We start from the raw sequence: 26815 nt of genomic DNA, 5'->3' as shown, positions 1-26815 counted from the left end.
CTGTTTGCAGTTTCAAGCTTTCAAAATATTCAGACAAGTTGTATTTATTGGTAGCATATCCAGCTCCATCTTGCTTTATATAAAGGCAGCAGATTAAATCAAGGTGATTGACTTTTCAGAGTAGCCAATCTCTGGGTCCTGGAGGAAAAATATTCCAACAAAAACATGGATTAAATCCAATGTCATTCCCGAATGTTTGGAAGGGAGCAACATTGGCCACACATGCTGTCCAGGCATAGTGTGTAACTAAATTACTGATCTGCAGCTAAGTTACCCACAAAAATATGTCATCAGCCTTGGACCTCTTCTATTCTGTTCTCTAAAATTATCGGTTGAATGGCATAAAACTCAAATTACAGTAGGCTATACAAGTCGAAATGACTGTCTTGTTCATCTTCACACGATAAGTGCATTGATTGCAAATTCTCTGATTTTTTGATGAACCATAAATCATTAAAATAGCCAACTCATTGTTACTTTACTGCAGAATCTTTGTATCCTCTCATTCACCTCGCCTGCTCACACAGGGAGGGCCTATGTCTACCAGGCTCCACTTGGCCTCTCCACAGGGGCATTTGGTAAAATTTGTAAGGCTACATTAAGCACAACATTTTACATTTGGCTTTAGTCAGACTTCAGTTTTGATTATCATGCCAATGAACTTAGACATATTCAAGAACATCTCACAGTGTAGGCCAGCATTGTGGAGAGGGCTGTTACCATATGTGCAAGTCACAGGGGTTTTTAATTAATTTCCACATATTTGTCTTGATGTCCTGCTTTTAACCGCTGACATCAAAAGGATCTGTCTGCTGTGTTATTATAGCTTGCCAATACAGGTAAACAAAGCATGCTGTCGTAGAGGGACAGATAGGTAAATTACCTGAGCCCCTGCAAATTTGTTTGAGCACAGAATTGTTGTACTGTTTGTGCAGACATACTTTTTGAAGCATTGACTAACTTACAAAATCCATGTGATTGATTTCTACTGTATTTGGTAATCTATATTGAAAAAATGGAGGCACGCCGAACAGGGGCCCCAAGAATGATTTATAATGTGTGTTTGAGCTGTGTAGTGAGTATCAGGGATTTGATAGGTTTCAGTTGGTTTTGTGATTAGTCTGCAGAGCACACTTAATCAGAAAGGCTCATGCAACGGATATAGGAAAGACTTTGTAGTAGATTCTTATTTATCCAAACACCATAGGAATCGAGAGTTGCTTGGGAGACGTACATATTCAGAACTTTGTGTAGTTAAATTGAATTCCTTTAATTGTTAGTGTTAATAAGATAATTCCAACAGTAATGCTCAGGATATATTTTCATAATGCCATATTTTTTCATCCTGCCTGTTCAATAGAGGATAGGTCTTGATTGTTTTGAGTTGATATAGTGAGTCTGTTCAGGAAGGTGACTCAATATCTACCCGCTTTGCTGGGTCCACGAGGAATTTTCTCCATACAATAACCTTGCAACTTACTAATAAACATTAAAAACCCAGAGGAAATCATCCACACAATGAAAAGCAAACAAATTATTTTCTACAAATAAATTGCACTCAACTTTCCTGCTGCTACCACATCTGAGGAAGCTGCTTTGTGACAGATGGATGTCCAGTCTGATATGCAGGACTTGCACAAGGGAAGAAGAAAGGAGAGGAAAATTTGGATGAGAAGAAATAAAGCAGTATATAAGGGGAGGAAGGATGACTAGAGGACAGGAAAAAAGAGACGAGAGTCAGCGTGGATTGGCAGAGCCAAATGCAAATGGTGGCCTTCATGCTCATCACTGTGATTTGTTTTTTCATGCCCATCCGCACGCGTCCTGAATGAGCCAGCGGCCAGCCCTCAGCCTGCTCTGCTCTCATAACTGTCAGGAGATCCTTTATCTGACGGACCTTTATTTACAGCTTTAATTTCCTGAGCTTTATGTGTTCCGCTTTCGCTCCACACCAGTGTGACATGGGTGTACGCAGTCTGGAATGCACTGCAAATTTTTTGAAAGGAGAATGTCTCCCGAGCTTTCATTACATTTCATGTTTGGATGGCAAATTGTATTTTTATTTTTAGAAAAAAAAAAATTCAGACGCCTGAGGACAGCATCTATCAACAGAATGAGAGATTTTGCATCTTAGTTTTATAGTTTATTTTGCCCCCGATGTTCCGAGTGGAAGACCTTTAGCGATGCCTCTTTACTGGGCTGCAGGCATATCTGATGTGTTGTCCAGGTCATGTTGTTGGTACCTGTTTCTGAGTCTGAGGCAGGTAGAGAGGGCTGCTTTGACAGCACCTGTAAATCAATCCCATTCACTGGCAAACAAAGATTGATCCCAGAGTGGCCTGATGGTTGCTGTGTGGCGGGATCCAGGCCTCAGATTTGAGTGGGATGATATCAGACGGATTCACTGCACCTAAGCCTGCTGGTTTAAAGAGGCATGAAATAAACACTAGGCCATTGCCAATAACAGAGGGAGCATTAGTAAGCTTTCTAGCTACTCCAATGGACCTTTGGAAATTGGTATTGAAAAGCTTGTTCATTCATTCATCAGTACTCCACACCTTGTAGATTTATTCATGAAACCTAGAGGAAAATCCAATACGAAATAGATCAATGGTTTTGTCTTGTGTACGGCAAGAAATTCTTATGTAGTTTAATGATACGGGCTGCTTGAAAATGCTTAATTTATGGCTATGGTGATTAGTATATTCCCTGTCCTCCACGCTATAATTTCCTGTCTTTGATGGAATTGCAGTATGTTAAGTATGTGCACCAAAAATGTTTTTAGTGAAGACTGAGGCTCATATTCATCCCTCCACTTGTCTACAAGATTTTAATTAGTTTAGATAGTAGCTGCATGCCCTGAACTTTACCCTGAGTGGGGCTGCCATTTAAATTAACTAAATTCAAAGGATATCTCCATAGATTTTTCTTTGATTTTATTTTGGGTATTCTCTATACCCTGTAACTGTATCTCAAGGTTCTCAATCAAAGATGTGCTATCTGCTCTTAATTCCATAAACACGCTATTCCAGAGATAATTAATTTGTTTTAATGACATAAACTAAATGGAATTTCAATAATGTCTGTCATTGTAAATGTGCATAATTGGTTACGTGTTGCTCGAAGTGGAATACTTTTGACATTGCTGTAATAATTATGCAAAGGCCAGGATATGTCTTTACAACACGCTGAAAACATTGAGTTTTGTAATCACATGGTAATTATAGTTTTCCACAGCGTGGCCTTAACTACTGTGGGCCATTATGGGGTGCACAAAAGTCATTTACAGAATCATTATTGCACCCTCTGAGATAACGGCACAAAAGAACTCCACATGGAAAATTACATTTGAGACCTCTCATCTGCTATTTCATTACCTTGCTCTGTCTGATGGGTGAAATGGGTTCTCTTAATTTAAGGAGCTGGATTCCAGCTTGGCGAGTGGTTTATGTAATCTGACGATAAGTGTAATTTCCCATAATGCCATGTCACAGCTACTCCCCTGCCTAGCTACCACATTCACTTGTTGCATTGCAGGCCTCCTCTACCCCGCATCTCACAAATAAGACCATTTCCATGGTGTACACCCTGCAAAGACAGGAGTATGCAATTATCTGTAAGACTCAAGTGTTTCTACAGGTGACATTCATGCCTTCCTCTGGCAGTCATAATTAGTCCACAGATACTGAGGCACTAAGAGACCAGTTCAATAGACAACTTGGCTATTCACACATCGCACAGCGCAAAAGCATCCGGTTGATGTCATGGGATGCAAAGGAACCAATGTATAGACGTTGGATATGGCTTTCAGCCTGCAGTATTTATGTGTGTGTGAGTTTTCCTTTCATTCATTTTTCCCACATTGGGCTTGTGATAGTTTGACATTTTATAAACAACATTTTAGTTTTGACAGTGTGGAATCTAGGAAGAGGAGTAGAATAAATTAAAGAGGGAGATAGTGTTCTGTGATGTGGAGATAACTTTTCTCTCTGCAAAACAGTACATTCTTTGCAAAAAAAAATCTCTCTCTCTATATATACTGTATATATATAGTATATATACAGTATATCTATGACCCATTTAGGCCAAAGTAGAGCTGGCACTGCAGCACAGGACATAGTGTCTTACAGATATCAGACGTTGACATTTCATTTTACGACAGCAATATAATGTAATTCTTAAACAGTAAAAGCTTTTCATGTACTGATGTAAATACTGTATGTATTTAGGCCATATAGGGTATTCGTCAGGTTGCCACATACTGAAAATGTTTACATAGTTCAAAAAGCTTCCATTTACCCAAAGAATTTTGCTGTATTGAAATCTTTTTAATTGGAATTTTTAGTAACAAAATAACAATGGATTATAAGCTTTAAAAACTATGACTTAATGACAAATTAAATAACAATAACAAGTTACATATAAATATTTGTAACTGAGTAATACATCATTAGTAAGGACAGTTAAATATTTTTAGTTGATTCATAAGTGAAGAACACCATTGCTAGTACATAATTTTGACATCATTATCTAATGTTAATTAGACTTACATACCTTCGTTAGGAACCCAGTAGGCTACCATTAATTTTACTATTCATAACCGTCATAAATCATTTACGAATGTTAAATTGTTGCACTAGACTGTACTCATGTTTTACTCATGTATTATAAATGAGTAGTTAGTACATTCTTTAAACATCTGTCATACAAACAGTCACACAGCTCACCACCAAGCTAAAGTTGTGAATATTCATCATGTACCAACATGTAGGCCTATGATGGCTTTTAAGCCATTTGTAAGCTTTCATGTTTCCTAAGTTTCTAACCCTTCATGAATGTGTTAGGGTTAGTAAATATGTGTAAATGTATTCATAAATTGTTTGCTACTCATTAATAAAGCTATTTCCAGCCCCTAATCTAAAGTTGTCACAAATAACAGTCTATAAACATTTGGAAATGTTAATCATCTCTTTACTGCCATCAAGATGAGGGAAAAATGACGATGCAGTGAGAGCATTCGCTTCATTCACATACCGGCCATATTTGATTTGCATCATCCTCGGATGTGAAACACTAGCCAGACAACAGTGGAGCAGATGGAAACAGGCACACTCAACCAGTCTTTGGACAAAAACATGTAAATGTACAAAACCATCCTTAGATATCATTGAGACACGAGCAGAGCTGGAGGCCAAATTACCCAAGCAGGTCCACATCAAAGGCTACAGCAACTGGATTGAATGGAAACAATTTGACATTACATCCTGTATTTTTAGTACAGCATTCCATCTCTTTTCATTATACTATTTTTTGATCGTCAGTCCACTTTTATTGACTTCATCATTCCTTTTTTTGTTGACATCTTATTCACTATCTTTATTAGGCTACATAATCTCCCCATCTTTAGAATATCTTATTTTTTGATTATCACTCTGTTATAGCTAAAAGCATAACAATCACACAAACGCTCACATGCATGCACACACAGAGGCACACACAGGCACACACTAGAAATTTATTAGACATCTTTGCGTCTGTACTCTGCACAACTGCTTGTTGATGTGTGGTCCATATTGTTTGATTATCATTTATAGGTTCTGAGCACTGATACCTTTACAGTAATCAGGAGAAATGAGTGTTGGAATGCATTTGCTTGACAACATATTTTACACATAATGACCAAAACAGAATAACAATAGCTAACAAAGTAGCACAGAATCTTGATGTAAAAGCAAACCTGTGGCAAATTCGTTGTCAAGATAGTTGGCAAAGTCAACATATTCATTGAATTTACTTAAAATCCCTTAACCCTTAATCCCTTAATCCCATTCAGTTTCCTGCTTCAAGACATCTTTGTTGAATGGATGTTGTGGGTCACACAGAATCCACCTGGTCTGTACGATAATATTCCCAAATTTGTTTCAGATCTCATTTTGAGACATTTTGACAAGAGATTTTGATTAGTATTTTGATTGGTATTTGCTGATACACTGAATTGTGTATCATGAGTCAATGTCTTTACTTCTTCACAATATGATTCTATTGACAGATGATAAAATGATAATACTGAATTACTGTCCATCCTCATGTTAACGCCTGATTGGGAGCCCTTAAAGGAGTACCCTGATACCTGCATGTCAGAGAATATTGCATATTGGTTAACTATCTCATAATACACAAAACTAATGGCTGTTACTCTCAGAAAATGTAAAGGAAGTTGAAAGGTCAGTCTATCCAGTGTTGTCAGGTTTGAGGTTTTACCGCACCGTCCTTTTAATTTGATTGATTTTCCCCCTTAATCTGGTCTCATTTCCCCTCAGATATTGCAGGAAACAATCAGCATCCTGAAGACACATTTGATCTGGTTTTAGAGAAGTGCCCTCTTGAGAAATATTGCTTATGAAATAATACATGTAGAGGTAAATTATTAAAGTTTATCTCTTTCAGAGTGAATGAGTGCGGAGTGATTTGAAACATGCTGCTTCAAGATTATTGATTTTTTTTTTCTTCTGTTTTTTCCCACCAGATGTTCTCTAACTCATGTTCAGGTTAATCGTCACATACATTGCCATAATACATTGTTGTAATGGCAGCGCAAGGTTAAGCTCATTAATACTGGCTACAGACAGGGAGTGCTTTCCCCAAAGCCTTTCGGACGGAAGAAATCCTCAACATAGCCCCCGAATCTTTCTTATTAATTTGTTAAAATCAAACTAAGTAGGCCTATGGTGATAAATGACACAAACATGAATGCCTGTCTGAATATTTTAGTGCTTTTAACCTGTACAGTGCTGATTTTTCCACTAGCAAAGACGGGAGCATTTAATCCTTTGCACTGTCCCAGTCTTTTCAAGTCTCTGTAATTACATGGCTTTGAGTCTGTATCGCCACTCCTCTCACTCAGATTAATGCTCCAGCAGATGTTTTTGAGTAGCATCGTCAGACCGAAAAGAGACAGATTTTGGGTTTGCCTAGATACGTTTAATTTGCAGTTGCATTGCCCTCTCTTAAAGGTAAACTGCTCAATCCTGGGGGTTTAACCTATTTTTTTTATGCATTTCCCTTTCATTCTCTAAAACTAAAATGAAAACATAGCTTTTTTTCCCCCCATATTCCTGTATTTACCAATACGGCATTACAAGCACAATATTTCTCTGAAACAGCAGTTATATAATGGTGGAAGTGTAGTTCCCAGTTGTGTGTTTTGTTGTCAGATAGGACAGAGGGTGGGGCGGAGGGTTCAATAATTCATTGCATGCATCACCGTAACAGTATTCATTTCCTGGTGTGACGTGTGAGGAAACCACCTGTGAAAGAGAAGAGGAAACAGTGCGTAAGAATCAAGCTGCTGTGATGGTCAGAGCCACAGAGTCACTAAAGAACTCTTAAAATATCACTGCAAGTTTTATATGGTTTAAATAGAAATGTGTATTTTCATAAATGATATGATTTAGCTAGGATTATGTCACATGAAGCGATAATGGCAATGGATGTACACAATAATTATAAACCAATTCCATTCCTGCAAAAAAAAAAAAAAAAAAAATTGAAAAATGCATATGCTTTGCTGCTCACTGAAAATAGACAATGACAAGACAAGACAATGAGAAATAACTTAACTTTTGATGTAGCTGTAGTTATGTATAAATGGGCATGTGAATAGATGTACAGTGTTACTGTCCTTTGGTAGGTTTGGTAGAGGGTTTGTGGGAGAATTGGTGTTTTTAAAAAGTTTTAAGTAAAGCTTTAGTGGACTTGGCATAATAAAGCTTCATTCAAAATTTAAGAAAGAAAAAAAAAATAGGGGAAAAACATATCTCCAAAGTCAAAGGATACATTTTTCAACGCTACTTCTTACAAACACTGTTCAAATTCAGACCAAATATTTTCTAGAACTCTGTCTTGCATCTTGCTGTGAAAGTGTAAGCTGGAAGTGATTACCAGTGTAGTTCATTATTCAGTTGGGATGAGGGGAGCACATCTAGAAAGAGTCCCAGCCTTTTAGTGGTTGAAATGGGAATTTTTCCCCTCCCTCATCAGTTTGTGAGTTAGTTCTGCAGTGTCAGCAGTCAGCACACAAAAACGGAATTCAGTAAAAGCTCTCTCTGCTCTCTGGGAGTTTTTTTTTCCAACAGCTTGCTCCCATCCCCCCTTTCCCCCTCATGAACTGACATGCTAGAAGAAACATATGCTACTATTCCCACTTCCTGACAGCTTGTGCTGCTTGAATAGAATCTTGCTCAGAGAGGAAGCCGTTGTCTGGAGAAAGAAGGAAGAGATTAGGTATGGGGAGAAGCCTCAGTGAGTGAAGTGTTGGCAAAGTTTTTTTTTATGGAAGCAAAACATAAAAGTAGGGAATTGGGGGTAAAGACAACAGAGGTTTGAAGGCTGTAACATGGAAATGGCTAAAGATTACGGCTCCTCTAGTGCCACTAATATTTTTTTGTTGGAGGTACCAGCATTCATTTGATAAAAGTATTGATTTTTAATGTATTCAGTTATAATAAGTAGTCTATTGTTGGCATACCTCTCTTCAATCTTGAGAGTTTGAGTGAAGTGAATAATAAATTACTTTATTATTTTTGTACCAAAGAGGCTACCCAACACAGCCAAAACAGTATTTGCCTGCCATAAATGACAGGACAATTATCAGACATCTTCATAAATCCTTCTCAGGTGGATATATCACTTGCCTAACTAGATGTCACTACTGACAGCTCTGTGATTCTGTAATAAGGCTCGCCAGCAAAGTACAGTTGCTTAAACAAGTTCTCTTGACATTTTGCACCTCATAATCTGCCACAAAATGTTTTTAAAATGCATTTTTCTTGTCTGAGACCTGCACAAAGTACCATTTTCTTTCGACTCAGTCAAAGTGGAGCTGAAACTTTTGACTTTTGTGTGAAAGTATAAAAGTCAACTAACAGAAAATATAAGTTGTCAGACAGGTGTTGCTTTTACAATTTTGTAGAAACTATGAATGGCCATGTAGCAAGCATTTGTTTTTGAGGAATTGGTATGACAAGATGAACAGGAATATATTAAAGTGCAATGGTAATGTGTATCTCTGTAATAGAGCTGTGTGCAGGTTGTGTGTGTGTGTGTGCTTACAGGTTGTGTGTGTGTGTGTGCTTGCCACCATTGTTGCACAAAATGCCAATGTGGACTCTCTGATGCAAAGAGTCAAAGCAGAAGTCATCAACAAAATAAAAACATCAAACGATTTAAAAAACAACAACTGTTTAGTACAGAGCAAATAATTTCTGTACGTCAGGGAAAAAATTGTCAAGCATAATATTGACTCGCATCAGATAGACAGCCACCAATGACCACACTAAAGGGATATTCCATCTGTGAAAAACCATTTCAACCTTCTTGATTTAGGGACACACAATATGGATGCGCTCACACCAAGTATGTTTAGAGCAATTTATTTGAACTCTGGAGCATTTACTCCTTTAGTTTGGTTTGTTTGGGCAGAGGAGGACAATGCCATTTCAACTCAAGTACACACCGAATAACCACACCAAGACAAGTCACAAAATGCGGGTCTGGGTCCTCTTCCAAGCAAACGATAAACCAAACCAACTACAGAAAACGACCCCGAAACGCAACGGTTCTATGGGTATAAGGAGACAGATGTTGACGTCTGATACTCAGCAATTACTCTTGCTTGGAAAGCCTAGCATAATAAAATGAATCGGGGGCAAACCGCAGTCTGGACTCATGCTCATATTCAGCTATTTCTTTGTGTGTTCTTAACTGGTATGAGCACCAGAGAAGGTAAATTATGGCAAAGAGCGCAGACCACACTAAAGGGACACACACACACACTGCCGCCAAAATCTCTGACCTCATGGGATAATTGGTTACCAAAACTCTGTCCAGTAAACAAGCTACTTGTGAGTCCATGTGACTTTTGTTTACAAGGCCTGGTTCACTTGTAATTGGGCAGTGTGAACCTAAACAAACACAAACACAAAAATGCAACAAAGTAAACTTTTCCACTATGGTTCAAACCAAAGAAAACAAACTGTAGGTGAGATTGCATCCTATAATACAGTATAGGGTGACCATTAATAAGATGTCTTTGAAAATAAATGTGACGTGTCAACAGTACTCATAGGAGCAGCTACATGAATATCACAGCAGGACATAAGAATGGATGGGAAAACTGAAGTTGCGCTTTCATTTTTAAAAGTGCCTCAAATTCTTGGGTGACAGTAGACAAAGCAACTGTGAGATCATGTTGAATTTCCAGTCTGTTTTGTGTTTGGTCTTGAGCTGGACCATAGCTGAGAAGCCATTCTAACATAGAGTAGACATGTTGTGCTGAAGGGTAGAGTGACTTTTGATTGCATGAGAGGAAAGGGAAGGATTCTCTCTCCTAATTCTCCACCAGAAGTGTGGGAGGCTCACCTCAGAGAATGTCTTCTTCAGTGAGCGGTCAAACGAGAGCTCCACCAGCTGACATTCCTTGTTACTTGGTAACGTGATGCTGTGAATCTCCACTCCAAATGGATCCCGTATCCAGTCGTTATCTTGCCTATTCCCCTCTGGGAAATTAGAGAGAAAACTTCAGTCAGAAAATTTAGCATGCAGTTTCATAAGATCAGCCTTCATCGGTTTTTAAAATGTATTTCTGCCTGCTGTGTCCAGTTGTTGTGCCGTGTGGCAAGTACTGGGAAACATTCAGGGCTCTATTTTTGTGATGGCACATTGGCGGGGCTTTGCACTGGTGAAGTGGCATTTTCGTTGGCCGCACACAGGTTTTTTCTCAGCTGCGAATTTAGAATTTTGGTAACACGCCATGAACTTGACTAAGTGGGATGCTAGGCACAGTAGGGGGGTGTGTCAGCAGCGATCGAGCAGCGCAGTGCAATTCTGGCGTCAAGGATTTGCGCTTGCACCACCCGCCTGCTCAGACCAGGTCAAAAGCGCAAGGCGCAATCGTTTTTTGTGTGGCTTTACCAAGCGATGCACGCATGAACAGATTGTATTCAAAAGCTAACCAAACCCTTTTGTGGATGATTTGTTAGCCAATTTCACTTTTATGTAAATCCCTTAAGCAGGAGAAAATAAAAATTTTCATTCAAACTATATACACATATGGCAGCGGCGAAAATTATTGTCATCCAACAAAGAACTATCAGTATGCGCCATGACGCACGGAGTGGGGATTATGGAGGTGGTCGCATCCTCTATAGACGTCAGGGACTGGCTGGTGGATGCTCCCCCCCTCTGTCCCTGCGGTTCACCGCCAACTTCTGTTTGGCCCTTCTTCCTACATTGGGCAACGACACTCCTAGGACCAGAACAACAAAGTAACCAAATGTGTCATCTCCCCCAAAGCTAATTTAATTTAAGGTGCCATATATTCACTCGTGGTGATTCTGCACCTCCCGCACAAGGATGTCAGTTTCCTCTTGGGAGAAGCTGTTGTGGTGCATCCGCTCCGGACTGTTCCCTTCCCTCACCAAATTGTCAGGGGCCGTGGCACAGAGTGCATTGCTTTTAAATGGAAGGAGAAGAGGTGATTTGATTGGCCATGACTGATTCCAGCCCCTGTCACACCTACTGATAATGTATTCCTCCTAATCACACCCCGTTTCCAACTGCGTCACAGTTGTGCCACGCGCCTCTGGCCACGAAAGTACCAACAATCAGTCGCCATGTCCTGTGCGCTCACGCCATGTGCCTTTGACTGTGCTTTGCACCGTGTGCCATTGATTCACGAAAATAGAGCCCTCAGTCTCCTGTTGCCCATAGTAAAAACTATTTTCTCTGTAACTTGTTGAATTTATCTTCCTTTACTTGAACTGATTGTGTTCCTGATTGTGTTCCTAGAGAGTTTCATAAAAGTATGATAACCAGAAAGTGCCACAAGTCCATAAGAGAAAATGTTTAATTATTTAAACCAATAACATCCTTGGTAAATCAAGTCAACAACATGCTTGGCGACATCTTAGCTTGTTTGGCTGCGTACCTCCATATTGTGCTCTCAATTGGGCAGCGGCAGCAGTGTGTTCTGTGTTTTTTTTGTGGAGGCAGATGTCTCTGCTGTTCTGCTGTGGAGACTGACGGGGTTGGTTCTGTTTGTTTATTGGGAATTCCAGGTCTCTCCCTAGTCTGCTCCAGGCCTTAGCTTGGAGAGCCCAACCGCCACAATTGATCCCAGCAGCTGGAGCGGCAGCGAGAGCCCTGCCGAGGACATGGAGAGGATGAGTGATTCGGCAGACAAGCCCATGGACAATGATGCAGAAGGGGTGTGGAGCCCTGACATTGAACAGAGCTTCCAGGAGGCCCTGGCCATCTACCCTCCATGTGGGCGCAGGAAGATCATCCTCTCTGACGAGGGAAAGATGTATGGTGAGTACAGACAGAGTGTGTGCCTGTGAGTGTGTCTGTGTGTTTCATCTTTTTTTGTTTGTATGCATGTCTTTGTAACACGTGAAAAGTAAAGAAGCTTAAATAGGAAAAGTGCATTAATAAATTAGTGAACCAGTATAATATGTGTGAGACCGCCAATCACAAATTAACCTAAGATATACAGGCCCCTCCTGGCTCTCTGATGGTGGCCATACAACCACTACTCACACAAGTACAAGTCTATAAGTAAAGCAGCATGAACTATTAGTCAGTAGCAGATGGCACTGCGGCTGCCACCAGCTGTGCCCCCTCTCCTCCCTCCACTTCCCCCATTCCTGGCTGGGTGATGTCATGGAAAGAGGGAATATTTTCTCTCTGTGGTGTTGGACCGTCTCACAGCCTGTCAGTGTCAAGTGAAAGCAGAAAGCCCCTCAGGGCGTTTGCTTGCAGCTGTCATGTGACCCCTCCGGCCAAACAAAATGTAAATTCTAAGAGTTGCAGTGAAGCCCCTCAGCTGCCACTACAAAGACGTGGCCTCAGACAACAGGACCCTCCCCACTGCCCCTTCCTTCCCTTCCCTCCTCTCCATGCAGACTGAGAGTGCCAAAAAACCTGACTCACAGTCCCTCTGCTCTGGATTAGAGCATGACGATTAGGTTTCCTAGAGAGTTTTAAATGATCAACACAAAGTACAAGCCTCGCTGTTGTGCAGTGGACATCCTCAATATGATGCAAATGTTCAAAAATATTAAAATATTATTTTTATAAAGTTATGGAGCCGATGGAAATACAGCCTGGCACATACTAGATATATATTTTCTTTAAAAATATTATGTGAGAGTTTCTTATTAATATGTTACTATCAAATCATTTGATAGATTCTAATTATTGCAACAAACTATCATTGTTCAAAATAGGAGCCACAATTATCTGCATCATGATTTCATGTGGAACAATGTGGGGTGTTGTGTAATAAAACAAGCTTACAGGCTCAAAAATGTAGTGCAGAACTCATTTGACATAATATATTTTATGAAAATAGTAGCACCTTCAAGTATAGTGCATCTTTCAAAGGTTTCGAAGTGTTATTTGAAGGTGCAATTATTAAGATACTCCCATAGGACAAAAATGACCATAGTATATCTGTGGGAGTCTGGTAGGGTTGTTGATCAATACCAATAACTTGAGTACTTGGCCATGTGCTGAGATATCTTGCCAATACTCTCTTTGGAACAAAAACTCCCCAGCCACTGGAATTTCAAGTCAACCCCCCCACCCTCCCATCTACTCGATTCAGCTGCTCAACAATGGAGGACGGTGCTACAAATAAGCAACCAGCATCGTAAGAAATTTTGTTTTCAAGCCAAAAAAGTAAATGACAAAGCAGACTTATGATTACAGTATTTTTCAAGACTTTACAAGACTATTCTTTTGGATCTCTGCTCTAATTCTTAGCTTGCTTGTTTCTGTTCTGACAATGTTACTTTATTATTCATGCCAGTTACAGGCCGCTGTAAACTGTGCCAGAGACCTGTCGATGTTTTTGCAATTCCTCAGTCACCGACAGAGGTTGATGAAAGTCATAGATTACTTAATGCACCTTAAACACGATAAAGCATGTTTTATGTCAATACAAACCTTGAAAGAATGGATAGGCCTAGTTACTGTAACGGGAATATGATAGAGACATTAGGATAGTGATTCATTTTTAAGAAGCCTGTTGTTTGTTAACACTGACCTTTAAAAGTAAGTGCACACAGAATTGTTTATTGCTATCTTTTTTTTGGTTTTGTTATTGGGCGTTTTGAATGTACCTTGACCTGCTGAAGAGATGTGGGATTGAACAGAGGTCTGTACTGCCAAATGTGCTGGTTATCTTGTTGCATATTTTCTTGCCAGCAGCCCAATCCTTGGACTAGTCTTTCCTAGTCTGACTGAATCAGAACTGTTAGCCACTCACAGTAAAATGCTTGTGGATCTCTTCAGGTGTGAAAACGGAAAGGGTCTGTAAACATAATGCAGGGGGCATGGCAAAATGTGATTGCTACGCCTTTCTCTCTAATGAAAACAGAGTTGAGTGCCAGTGTTCAACCGTTGGAAAGAGCTACTGAAAGACAAGGAAGAGGAAACTACTACTGTTTTTTGGAGAGTAAAGGCAGAAGCAGGGGATGCAGTCCTCTCTCTTGACCCAACAGAGTTTGGTGGGACTGTGTAGCAGGGAACAGATTGAAACCAGTCTAATGTATGAGTGCTTTTTCTGGGGAAAGGGCTTGTTGCTCAGCTCTGCAGCTGTTGCTGGGTCCCAGTGCCAATCCCATCATACCATGAACTGTGACAATCCCCCAAAGCCACTGAGGCATTAAAGGTGCCGTGGGTCTTTCTTGAAGAAAAATTGGGCAGCGTTTTACTTTGAATAGTTTGAGTCAATTCATCTTGAGCACATACTGTATACCAAAAGAGATTAGGGTCAGTAAAAAGAAATATGAATGTGATAAAATGTGAACAGATCCTATCCAAAGTAAATTTTATTCATGAAACATTTAATTTGAGATGGTAGTATATATGTTTATTAGGATGGATAGTTACTATGTATTGTACTGTACATGTATAGCCACAGGTGTTGTAAATAATAGGGAACTTCATCAGGCATCAGGACTATCCAGCAGTACAGTGTTGAGTGTCTAGATTCACTGTAAAGTTCTAGACTAAATGGTATGAAACTATTTTCTGTAAAATCACTAAAAGACAAAAAGGCAATGGCTAGTATGATTAAGATTAAACTAGATGTTAAAAAATCATAATGAACTCAGTCCTCCAAATCCTTCATGGAATGCTTGGAATGCGACTCGTCTCCTCTCTCGCCTTATTCCTCCGAAGCATAGTACTCATACACAACTTCAAGGTTTTTGTGAACAAATCTCACACAAAAGTCGGTTGCATTTCACACAGTTGTCCATTGCCTTATTCCTTGGCATTGTGTCTTCTCCTCTGGAGTAATGGCTGCGAGATGTGTGGGTCAACATGTGCAAGTCACATAAACAAAGAAAACGCTCTGTGTTTGTTCTACATGTTGTTCTTGTGTAGTAAGTTGGGCCTTCTGTCTGTATGATTATTAGTACTGTGTGAGTATTATGTGAAGGCAGTCTTACAGATCTGTTAATCCAAACAGCGCTTCCTGTGTTGTTTCCCATCTAACGCCTCTACCCTTGTAGAGAAAGTCTTCATTATCCTCACCACACTATTGTTCTGAGGGCATGTGAATAATCATATGTGTGACAATAGTCAATAGAGTTTTGATGGTGCTCATTCTCTCAGTGGATTTATGTAATAGCTATATAATTGTTATAAAGCACACTGAAGGAGAGGAAGAGATACACACTTCTGGGTACCAGCTCTATGTAGTCCATTGTTCTGACATGAATGGAAGTGTTTTGCGTGGAGAAAAATGTATTTAAATATATAATACTTAGGTAAAGCTATGGAAGGCATTTAGAGTGTTGGAGAAATTAAATTTTTACATAGCAATGCTCAGTGATCTGGATTCTTGGGTTGTTTAGTGTTAAACTTCACTAATATTGCCTCTTAGGAGCCACTGTGTCTGACAGGAGAACCAATAGGAATCTCACAATCGAGCCTCTTCATCTCACCCAGGAATCTCACACCTACCCTCCTTACTGTGAGCTGTTGCGGTATAAGATGCCTGTTGCATTGTTGCAAGAAATTGAAAAAATAATCATAAAGAATTTGATACCTCCACAGTTAGACCCGCATAAAGCCAACTTTGCTATTTAGAGGACTCAACTGTAAATATATTACTTACACATGCAAGCCCTATCCTGGGTGCATTTCCCCCTAAAAACAAAGCTTGCTTGTTTTTGTGAAAGCTTGCTTTGTTTACCACGCGAATGTGTGTTCCTTACTGCATGCCTCAGATTTCCATTAGTGAGGTGCTCCTTGCTAGCAGGGCATCTCTTTCAAATACCATCAGAGATGATGAGAAACCCATGAAGTGGTCCTCCATGCTGATACAAGGGATTGATTTGTCTAAAACATGACTGTGATTTGTCTTTTAAGAGGGCAAGGGCTCAACCAACCAGGGTGAGGCTGACATGGCCTAGTAATCCAGGTCCATAGGGTTTATAACAGACACAGACAGACAACACACAAAACCTCTCGTGGCATCTGAGATGTAAGTTGGGTAAAAGGAGACAGGTATTTTGTAGTGGAGAGACCCTGGGGATGGCATAGTGTTCCATACACATAGTTCATCACAAGAGGAACCGCCCTGAGTGCCCTTAAGCCCTTTGTTATCCTGGGGCAGAGTGCAGTTAATTAGCAACAGTCTCTATAGCAACTGTCTTGCGGTACAAAACAATGTCTAATTTCTGCATCTTAGCGTATTGTGGTGTTTACCTGAAGTGTTTTCTGATGTCCTGAGACTAATGTAGACTGGCACTGTGCCCATTCTGTGAGGCTAATTATGATGGGGATGGAAGACACTACAGCTGCATAGTAGGCATTGCCCAGCACTTGCCACGGCCCCTGAGGTTACTTGGGAGAGTATCTTAAAAAGTAAAGGGAAATGGGGGGCACTGGCCCCTAGCCAAGGGCCTGAGACTCTGCACTTACATAATTCACCTGCTGTGCAAGGCTGCATTCATTTATCCCAGAAATAGGGTTGATAAATGAAACATCACGCTTCACTCAAATTGTATGTTTATTCATTGTGTTATGTATTTGCACTTGCCCCGCAAGCTAAATGACATGGGTGAATTTTTCCCTGTTACTGTAGAAAAAAAGGCCAGAACTGATATTTTTACTTAGTACTGACAAATAAATATGTAAATACATATCCAGCCCCTCAGTTGTGTTTGATACATAACCTTGAAAGCCCTTTCTAACAGTTATGATCGATGAAACAACTAGTGACATAATCACCTCTCATGGGAATTTGGAGGCACTCTTTATGCCTATGTGATTGGGTCTAATCTGGCTCTGATCAGCAGCAACAATCATCACAATGCATCCAGTTAGCTTAGAAATATTCAGCACAGTGACCAAATCAGTGCCGTCCCAGTAGGCTATTATATTCACCTTGTAGGCTGGCTGCTGGACACTGGATGGGATTCAGCCCATGCATGCGTCTGTCCTCACGTGTCTTTTGATGTAAAGCTTTTCCTATTACCACTCTGCTGTTTGCTCTGCCATCTCATCAGTGATCCAGCCTAGACCCCTCCTGTGGGAACTAAGTGGCACTTGGTTTGCAGAGATGCCAAGGATGAGTTAGATATAATGAGCAGACCTGGCTTGCCCCCAATGGCCCAGCACTGTGCTCCTCTGGGGCTCGTCTCACTGGGCCGAGCATGCTCCGAGACAGAGCGAGCGGACCTGAGCCTCCCTGCTGGGCGGATAATGAGGAATTCTGGGATCAGCTCAGGCTCCCTGAGTCACCTGCATTCACTCAGAATGGAGTGTGAGGAACTTCAGTGCAGGAGAGACATCACACACCTCCAGAATAATCCCTCATTTGTTCCTGTGCCATTGTCAGTGTAACACTGCCGTGTTTTCACACACATGGTAGGGAAAAAAAGTCCAATTATTTTATATCTTGCTTCGCCAATAGGAGTAAGTCTAAAGTAAGTAAGTAAGTAAGTAAGTAAGTGTAAACAGTATTGATGCTGGAATGATAAGGGAAGTAAGAGGTCATGCTGAATAAGGATTCGGTATTTAAAGGTTGAGGTTGTGAGGTTCAGTTATTTACTCATCATGGGCCACTATGGATGTGTCTCTCTTTCTCTCTTCCTGTCTCTCCAATAGTGCGACTGTGCCCCAATCATTCTGTTTAATTTTGTGCTGGGGACAAAGCCTTCAGTTGTTTGTTTCTTTTAAATTGAGTTTGACTTTCAAAGAGGCTGCGCTGATGCATTATTAAGGGCTCAAAGGCACATGACAGCCTAACTTGTAAAATTCGAAGAGGGTACCTTTTTCATGCGGTCTTTATACTGTCACTTTAAACAAAGCTCTTTGCTGACAGTCCTGCTGGAGCTTGTCTGCACCTGTTGTTTTGCACCCCTGGCAAGAGAGAGGAGGGAGGAGGAGAGACACACATGGCTCTAATATGCCAGTCAGAATGTTTGGACGGCGGGTGAGACAAAAATCCAGATGATAGATTGCTGAATTCACCATAGTTGTGGAACCATACTTGATTCGATCCCTACATGTCTTTGGCCTATCACCCATTTGTGTTTCTGTGGCAGTGAGAATGCAGAATTAATGAAACTCAGCCTAGGAATGGATCTACATTTAGAGCTCCCCTGTTGCTGAGCAGCAGAATTGATTTTGAAGTGCATATTATTTCACGGCGGTCTGTTCAGGGGGCAGATTTCACTTCTAACTTGTGTCCATGTTGTAGTGACCAGGCAGAACATGTTGCCACTTGCCTGAGATTCCAGTCTCCTGCCCACTGCCTCCAGTTGTTGGGGTTTCACGCTGCACATGGCTCATGTTATTTGTTGACCAGGTTGTGATGACATTTTATTGGCAGGGGCTTTAATAGTGCAAAAGAGTTGACTTTCTTGCTGACACAACATGCGAGCCAGAGATGGTGTGTCGTGCTTTTGAATTTTGCTGAAAAAATACATATGGTGTGTTGAAATGAACTACAGTCCTTACAAATCATTTCCACTGGTTTGAATTGTTTGAGAGTTGGGAAGCATTTTGCAATGCAAAATTAGCTGCATTGTTTGGTTTACTTCAATTTTTGTTTTTTCTGGCCCTGCGGCTTGAGTGCTTCAGTCTGTCCTGGGCTATTTAGTAATTCTAGTTATTTATTTAGAGAACTTTAGATCCCTGAAAATTACCTCTGGCACAATCAAATGGTATTCTGTATCACCCTAAAAATCTGGAAATGTAAATATGTCTTGCACAGATTATTTTACATTTTCAATTATGTTAAAATTTTAGAAGTTAATTTCCAATTTTTAATGCTTTTAACTGCTTTGGAAGGAGGCCAGACACAATGATCAGTGAGTCTGTGTGTGTGATTTGACCACATTTTCTGACTCTGTGTGGAACTGTTTGCACTGAATGGTTGGATAGCAGGCTATAGTCCTCTGCCTGAATCTGGAGTGTTTGGGGTGTGTCCCGGCTCTGAGGTCTGTGTGAGGCCCTCAGAGCCCAGCTTCTGGTTTCAGGTTGCACGTTCCCAATTGGCTGCTTTTGTTTGACTAAAACACAGTGGAACTCTGGGCTTCTTAAAGATGCAGTGTCACTTTCATGCTCTGTTCAGGAAATCATCCGTTTCATACTGATGACATCATATTCCATTGATGAAACACTTTTATACTGATGAGGTCATTTCATACTGATGGAACCATTTTGTGTAATCAACATAAGAATGGCATCTGAATGACTGTATTATTCTATCATCCAGAGCACTGGGACTACACTCCAGCGCTAACAGACACTGTTGATGTCCTCTCTTCCTACGCTGCCCATGGAAAAGAGAAAGGCTCTCAACTCACAACAGCATATCTGGAAACAAAGAGCAGACTGAAGATTATTTTGTAGCCATAAAATTACTCAATGCCACATTGTGGTCTTACCCTAGTATTCCATACGATCATTCCTATCAGCATCAGTGGAATGTAGACTATAACAGAGACCAGAATGCGCTCATTGGCCGTGTTTATTATGTTGCGACTGTATCAGGGTTATTTTCACCATTGACAATGCAGCGGCTTTACTATTTTGTGATCTTTTCTCTGGTCGACGTTGGATTCAATTACAACCTTGAGAAAAGACCCTTCTGCTCGTGCTTATGATAACAAGAGAATGGTGAGACAGAGGAGCACATCATGACCACAAAGTTTGACTTTTCATTTATACATATTGGTCACTGCCAACATGTCTTCCTTTGTGCTCAGATGCCGAATTGATCCTGAGAGATTGAAAATATTGATTTGACTCTGTGTCTTACTTTGTTGTGGAGAAGAAGGGGGGGAGTGCACCTTCCTGACTGTCAGCGTCATGTTCACACATTGGACTTGCCACACAGCCAGTTCCTCAGGAGACTCATAATTACAGCCGTCCTCTCAGATTAGTCCAGCAGCCTGTCCAACTGTGGCTTGACTCCCTGGTCATTTATTTCATCCCTTCCCCTCTCCTGAGAGGCACACCTCAACACAATGACCAGGCTGGCCTCTACAGTAATGTATGTGATGATAAACTCAGTGGCTCCTAATTGATAGAGTGATTCAGACAAGGGCTGGCTGCGCAAATTGGTCCCCTGTGAGTGTATTGCACCGAGTCGGAACGAGCGTGTTCAGCTCTAGCCTCGTCTGAGAAGGGTAGACCAGGGAGAGAGGAAATAGGATGGACTGGACCTGCTGAGTGATAAAGAGGCTGCCTTTGCCTCCTTACCCCTGTCTGAACACAGGCACAGTTCAACAGAGGTTGGCTGCTGTAATGCTCTCTGTGTCTCCAGGAAGGCTCAGGTTAGTGACCTGCTGCTTTCTGATGTCTTGTAAGATTTTGAGAGAACACCTCACCTTTAATCCCCCACTGTTCAGCTAACACATTATCTCAACCGCTCCTGACCCAGCCCCTGCAATAAAGCCTTTTATCCAGCTCAATAAGGTCATTTTAAGCTAAGTATTGATTTCTTTTGGTGTCCAGAGAAAAAATGGATTTTTAAAGAGCTGTTAATTACAATTGCACACAGCATTATAAGGAGAACTTAATTTATCAATGGTTGGATTTCCAGACCCTGAGTGAAACTCAGAATCATTAATTAAGTTTAAAGTCTAAACAGCTTTGATGTTTGTTCAGTTGACTTGAATGTGTCAAGAAACTAAGCAAAGCTTATTTAGCCAACCACTTTCTGGAAGATAAGAGTGATGGTCTATTACAACTGAATGCTTACACCTAGGTCTTTGCATGTCATGCAGATATTGTAGGATGCTTTACAGCAGAATGAGAATCATTCAGAGAATCGGATTCGGGTCCTGCAGCAGTGTTTGTCCTATGTTGTATTTGAGCACAGATATAGCTAAAGCAAGGAAGAAGCTCTCTAATCACCAGAGGGAACTGCTTCTATTTTCTTAACCACTCAAGTACTATGAGGAGAGACCAAAGGGGATTGGGAAAGAGCTATCTGTTCGAATTGATAAAATAAACCTCCTATTCTATACTGTCATTTTCATAAAAAAGAAACGTTTTAAAATCACATAGGATCAAATAATACACAGTTATACAGTGGATTCAGATGAAACAGATTAAAACCCACTGAGTGATTTTTCTTTGGTCTTTGCTTATGAAATTCTGAGTCTTTGGCTAACATAAATTAACTTATTGGTGGGCTTTGTCTGGATACAGTTGTAGCATATGGATTTAGTAGGAATACCCAAGTACAGTGAGGCCAGAACTGAAAGAGCCAGTGAGGTTTTTATGAGACATTAAAGAGACTGCGCTGCATAAATTACACAGCATGTTCTTTAAAAAAAAAAAAACGTTGTTAACATAATTAAAAACTTCCACCATAGTAAAAAAACAGTATGAAGTTCCACAAAGTAAAAAAGCTAATTAAAACTGCATTGCCACACACACTGCAACAATGAAAAGTTAAAGTATGTGAATTTCCAGGAATACACAAGTGGTTGTCACGTTGAGGTGTGTGTGTGGTGTGTGTGTGTGTGTGTGTGTGTGTGTGTGTGTGTGTGTGTGTGTGAGAGAGAGAGAGAGAGAGAGAGAGAGAGAGAGAGAGAGAGAGAGAGCAGAAGGAAATTGGGGACTGCCCAAAAACACATAATAAATGCAGTGACAGTTTATTGGAAAGATGTATGGGCTTGAACTTTTCTGTTTCAACCAGCAGGCATTGAGATGGTTTAAAATTGTGTGTATGTGCGTGTGTGTCTGTGTGTGTGTGTGTGTGTGAGTGTGTGTGTGTGTGTGTGTGTGTAGTGGGAGGGATTACTATTGTGTCTGTGAGAATAGCCCTAGTGTGTGTGTGTGATCATCATGGCTGCACGCATGCGACTTTGGCCTTGAAGTCTTTCTTAAGGACCCACGCTTCCAAAGTGAGGGCCCCACAATACAGGAAGTTAAGCCACCCGTAATAGGCGGCTGGTGGCCTGGAGTCAGATGTTACGATCAGCAGACATTATCCTCTGTCTTTCACAATGGATTTCACTGCTGTGTGGCCCGAACTCCTAGCAGCCCTGACCCTGATTATCACCGAACGGAGATGTTGGTGCTTCACCTTCCTTCGGGAAACACCTGCAGGATCTGGCCCGCTCCAGCCCTTTATTTTTAGTTGGAAGTGTTCATGCTTACATCACTGACCGATTGTGTTTTCACCGCAGCACTTACGCATGATCCATGCCAGTGAAATTTATCACACAGAACTTAGATGTCAGCCGCCCAACCTGGGCTAACATGATGACAAACTGACATCATGGATTGCCCCCTCCTTAAAAAAAAAAAAGGGCACCGTCATTTTCCTTCCAAGCCACAAGTCACAGGTTCTCCTCCACTTGGCAAGTGGTGGTTCCCCATTGATATTGTGAGTAAAAGGCTTCCTGCCCCTGCCTGCTATTCCCAAAACCTGGGACGAGGGACCCTCCTGCTGAATGCCTTCATATTGTTGGTTTAGTCTATTGTGATGCTAATGTCTGCCTGAGACCCTTGAGTCATCTATCACGGATGACAGGAAAGCTAGGGCCATTGTGTGGGCCCACTACTGCACACACACACACACACACACACACACACAATCTGGGCTCTGGCCTACATAAGATTCAGGGAGAAGAAACCAAACGGAAAGGATTATAGTACTGTAAATGAAATGTTTTCCTCCAAATAATACAATTGAAATAATACAGTTGAAAAAAATTTACAAAGAATCTAACAAAATGATTGCTTGCGTGAGAGTAAAAGTCATTATGAGCTGTCAAAGTTATTAGCGGTTAGTCGGTTAGTTTAGAAAGTAGTAACATTGTTTGGGATTTAATGTGATGCTTTCACAATACTGATTAAAGGACATCAGATGTCTTTATTTTCCCTAATTGGCCATATAGTGACCTTAAAATTCAGATCTAGCAGGAAATATCTTAGTGATTACATTCAAGTAATCAACATACACAGATGTCAGAGCAAAGCAGGAGGCATTAGTCTCTCTGGAAAGAACCACTCTATTGGATTTTTCATTCAATAATTCATTCATTAATTTTGAGTGTGAAAGGTGAAAATGTGAAATGTGCTTTTACTCTTTGGTTCTCCCAATTTTACAAGGTCATAACTATTGTGTTTTGATAATAACTAAATACATCTTCAAGCCTGTTATGCTTTAGCATTTCCAATTTATGTCATATTGTAATGATAAGTGTCAGTTGAAGAAAGCAACTGAAAGGAGGATTAATGATAGATGAGTCTTAACGGGCGGGGCAGGGGTTCACTGCCCTCCCATGCCCTGCAGAAAGAGCAGAGCGGTGGAAGCCACATGAAGCGATCTGCTGCGTGTTCGACTAGGCAGTCTGCCTAGTCGAACTGACTCTCGGCCAGGCCGGCGCTGTCTCACATCCACTGACATCATGGCAGAGCGCTGGGCCAGATGTGACTGTGGTTGTTCCTGCGTTAAACAAAAGTGCTGTTACAGGAAATGGACGCTTTTAAAAAGAAGAAAGAAAAAAAAACCTAGAGCGAAGCGGCAAAGTATTGTTCTTGCCACTCAAAGGACATAACCAAGGCAGTTAAAATGTTTAATATGCCATTACTTAAATTAGCCTCAGTGTTTATGTTATGTGGGTGCGTAAGGCTTTGGTGCTGTATTCATATCGAGCCTTTGTGTTTGCATGCCAGTAGAGATGGTACACTGCTTCATTTAGGAAAATTATGTAAATCAAAAACACACAAAATTAATCTATAGTATGAATTTGCCTGATAATCGCCACCCGAATATTCCTATACTTATAATATTGTAAAGCTTATTTATTAATGGACAGATGAAATAGCAGGTAAAAGTGGAGCACCACCTTGTACGGATAAAAACATTGCTGAAGGACATGTAGGATAACCTCATCATCTTTTTATGTCCCTCAAAGCTGGATTCTCTTTTCTTATTCATCTGTGTATCCGGATACTGTAGGATGATATATTTATATAACAATCATTATGCCCCAATAATTTTGGCACATTTAAGATGTGTGGCAGTCAAGATATGTTTTAAAAATACATGTAGATATTTTTAAATGACTATTAAAGGATTAACATGATCTATTAAAGGAAAAATACAAGCTAAAACACTTTAACACTGTTCAAAAAGCTAGTCACATCCAGATATTTCCAGCAGGAAATGTTATAGCAGAAAATTCTTCAACTACCCAAAACATCAACAGCAAAGGTCAGGTTTTGGTATCAGTCCCTCAGAATTGAAGAGAAAGGGCTTCTTTGTAGACTCACCATTTTGTACCAACAATCATACAGGCAGAAATCCATCATAAAAAAGGAAGAGAGGCCAATTTCTCCACTGACAGTAATCTCAACAGACCATAATGCAATGCAGCCATAAGACATGTTGCGTTTTGAGTAAGAGGGCACGACTCTCACTTTCTCTCAGCTGGGAAAACTCTCGCTCTCTTGCTCTTACTGCTATCACCATCGCTGTTGCTCTCTCCACCTACAAGTTTAACCCACAGGCTGAATGCCCGTTTTCTCTGGGTTGTCAAAAGGCATTCTGGGAAATGTAGGATATCATTAACTGAAGTAGGCTGGTTGACGGAAAGTGGGTACACCAAAAAAATGAGGGTGGATTTTTCCTTTAACTTTCTTACTTGGTTGCACTGATGCTCCCAACCTCAATATAAAATACATAACTTTTACCGTCAGGTGTTGAAATGGCTTCCATGCTCGCCACACTTCTTGGCAACTTGGGTATCATAGAAAATCCTGACTGCTGAGTCGAATCAAACTGGTGAGTAGGGCAATCTGCATTGTATTGAAGTGGCATTGCACTCATATTCACCTTATTCACCGAGTGTTGGGCAATTTTACATCTCTTCCAACTGAAAAATGTCAAGTTACTGTCGAGCACAGACCATGACATTTGAGCAGTTTGAAGCATAGAATCAGTTTTGCTTTTGTTTTCACAGTAGGAGGTTCTGTCAGACTGAATGGGATGCAATAGGGCCAAAAGCTCCTTTCTGTTGCACTGGCACAGCGCTAAAACAAAGTGTGGATTTACATCTCTCTGATGCGCGACTCCAAGCCTCCTAACATCAATACGGTGATTGGGGGAATTGCTGTTATAAAAACAATATTGACCATTAAAAAAGTAGCCGGCTAGAAAGGAGCGTTGTGTGTGAGAGTACGTCTTGTGAGAGGAAAGCTTAGGAAGGGGATTTCATTTTAGCCAATTAAAAGAACAGCTTTGAGGTTAACAGAGTCAAGTTGGCATTTGATTGGCTAGAACAGAACAGATCACAGGAGGGGTGTTGACATCCTTGCTCTAAAGAAGTTACTCAAAACAAAGTCGCACCAAGACAATTATTATAGGCAGAACAATGCGCCCAAATTTAATTTCCAGGTTGCACAATTTAAATCATGGTCGCTCTTAAGAGTCATGACATTGTGTATCTGACGAACCCACAGAAAACCTCATAATTAAATGAGAGGGAAATGAGCACTGAATAATAATCATGAATTTGATGGAATACTATTAGAAAAAGCCTCAAGGAAATTGTGGAACAGAAATAAACACGCTGTGGTGTCGACTTTTTTCTTCTTTGCTCAAAGCAGCAAGCAGCAGGCACAGAGGACAGGTTTCAGGTAGGGATGCTCATAAGTCCATTTTCTCATGGTCGACTATTCAGTGTGGAGTCTAAATGAATATTTGAATATTCCGTGCATGTTTAGAAAGGTTAAAGTAGATTATGGACAAAAATAATCATTACTTTCTGATCTCTGCACCACTGGCAATGAAGGCAGAGATTCTCTCAGCTCAGCCTCTGTCACCGTTCTGAGGAGCTTGTATAAATGGTGTCATGCAAGTTTGGCTCGGTCCATCTTCCCCGCTAATAGAAATAGCTGGATGCTTTTTTAGATGATTCAGCATTGTTGCCATGGAGCCATCACACAACGGCACAGTTCCACATACCTTACACTGAATCAAATTGTCCTTTACTTTCTTGAAGTTTGCTCACACTGGGCTTTTGTTTGGCATTGATAATGACATAATTGCTACTGAAAGCAGCGACCAGAGGATGAGTACAAAACAATGGCAGAGAGAGCGTGGAGGTTTTTATTCTTATATGACACAAGAAGCCATCTAGTGGCTGGTCTACAGCCATAGCTCTTAATCAGCTTGAACACAACATACTGTAGCTAGTTCCACTCTGTTAAAGTTGTTTCAGTGACATATCTCAGCATTTACAAAAAAAAATTAACAGCCAGA

At 40.6% G+C, this 26815-nt stretch overlaps 1 protein-coding gene across 1 annotated transcript in view; it reads left to right on the top strand.

Annotated features, from left to right (window-relative positions):
• tead1b (TEA domain family member 1b) overlaps positions 1–26815 on the top strand; it is a 51036-nt gene that overhangs the window by 5933 nt on the left and 18288 nt on the right. The window contains exon 2 of the mRNA XM_071515808.1: positions 12117–12369. Coding sequence (XP_071371909.1) covers positions 12213–12369 — 157 coding nt within the window. The 5' untranslated portion in view covers positions 12117–12212. The remainder of the gene's footprint in view (positions 1–12116; positions 12370–26815) is intronic.

Source organism: Centroberyx affinis, unplaced genomic scaffold, assembly GCF_046629955.1.
Source record: "Centroberyx affinis isolate AG114_WGS23_722 - 3 ecotype Tasmania unplaced genomic scaffold, CSIRO-AGI_Caff_v1 ptg000369l_1, whole genome shotgun sequence".
NCBI lineage: Eukaryota > Metazoa > Chordata > Actinopteri > Beryciformes > Berycidae > Centroberyx > Centroberyx affinis.
The sequence above is the reverse complement of the archived record's forward strand: the minus strand, read 5'-3'. Positions and strand labels throughout refer to the sequence as shown.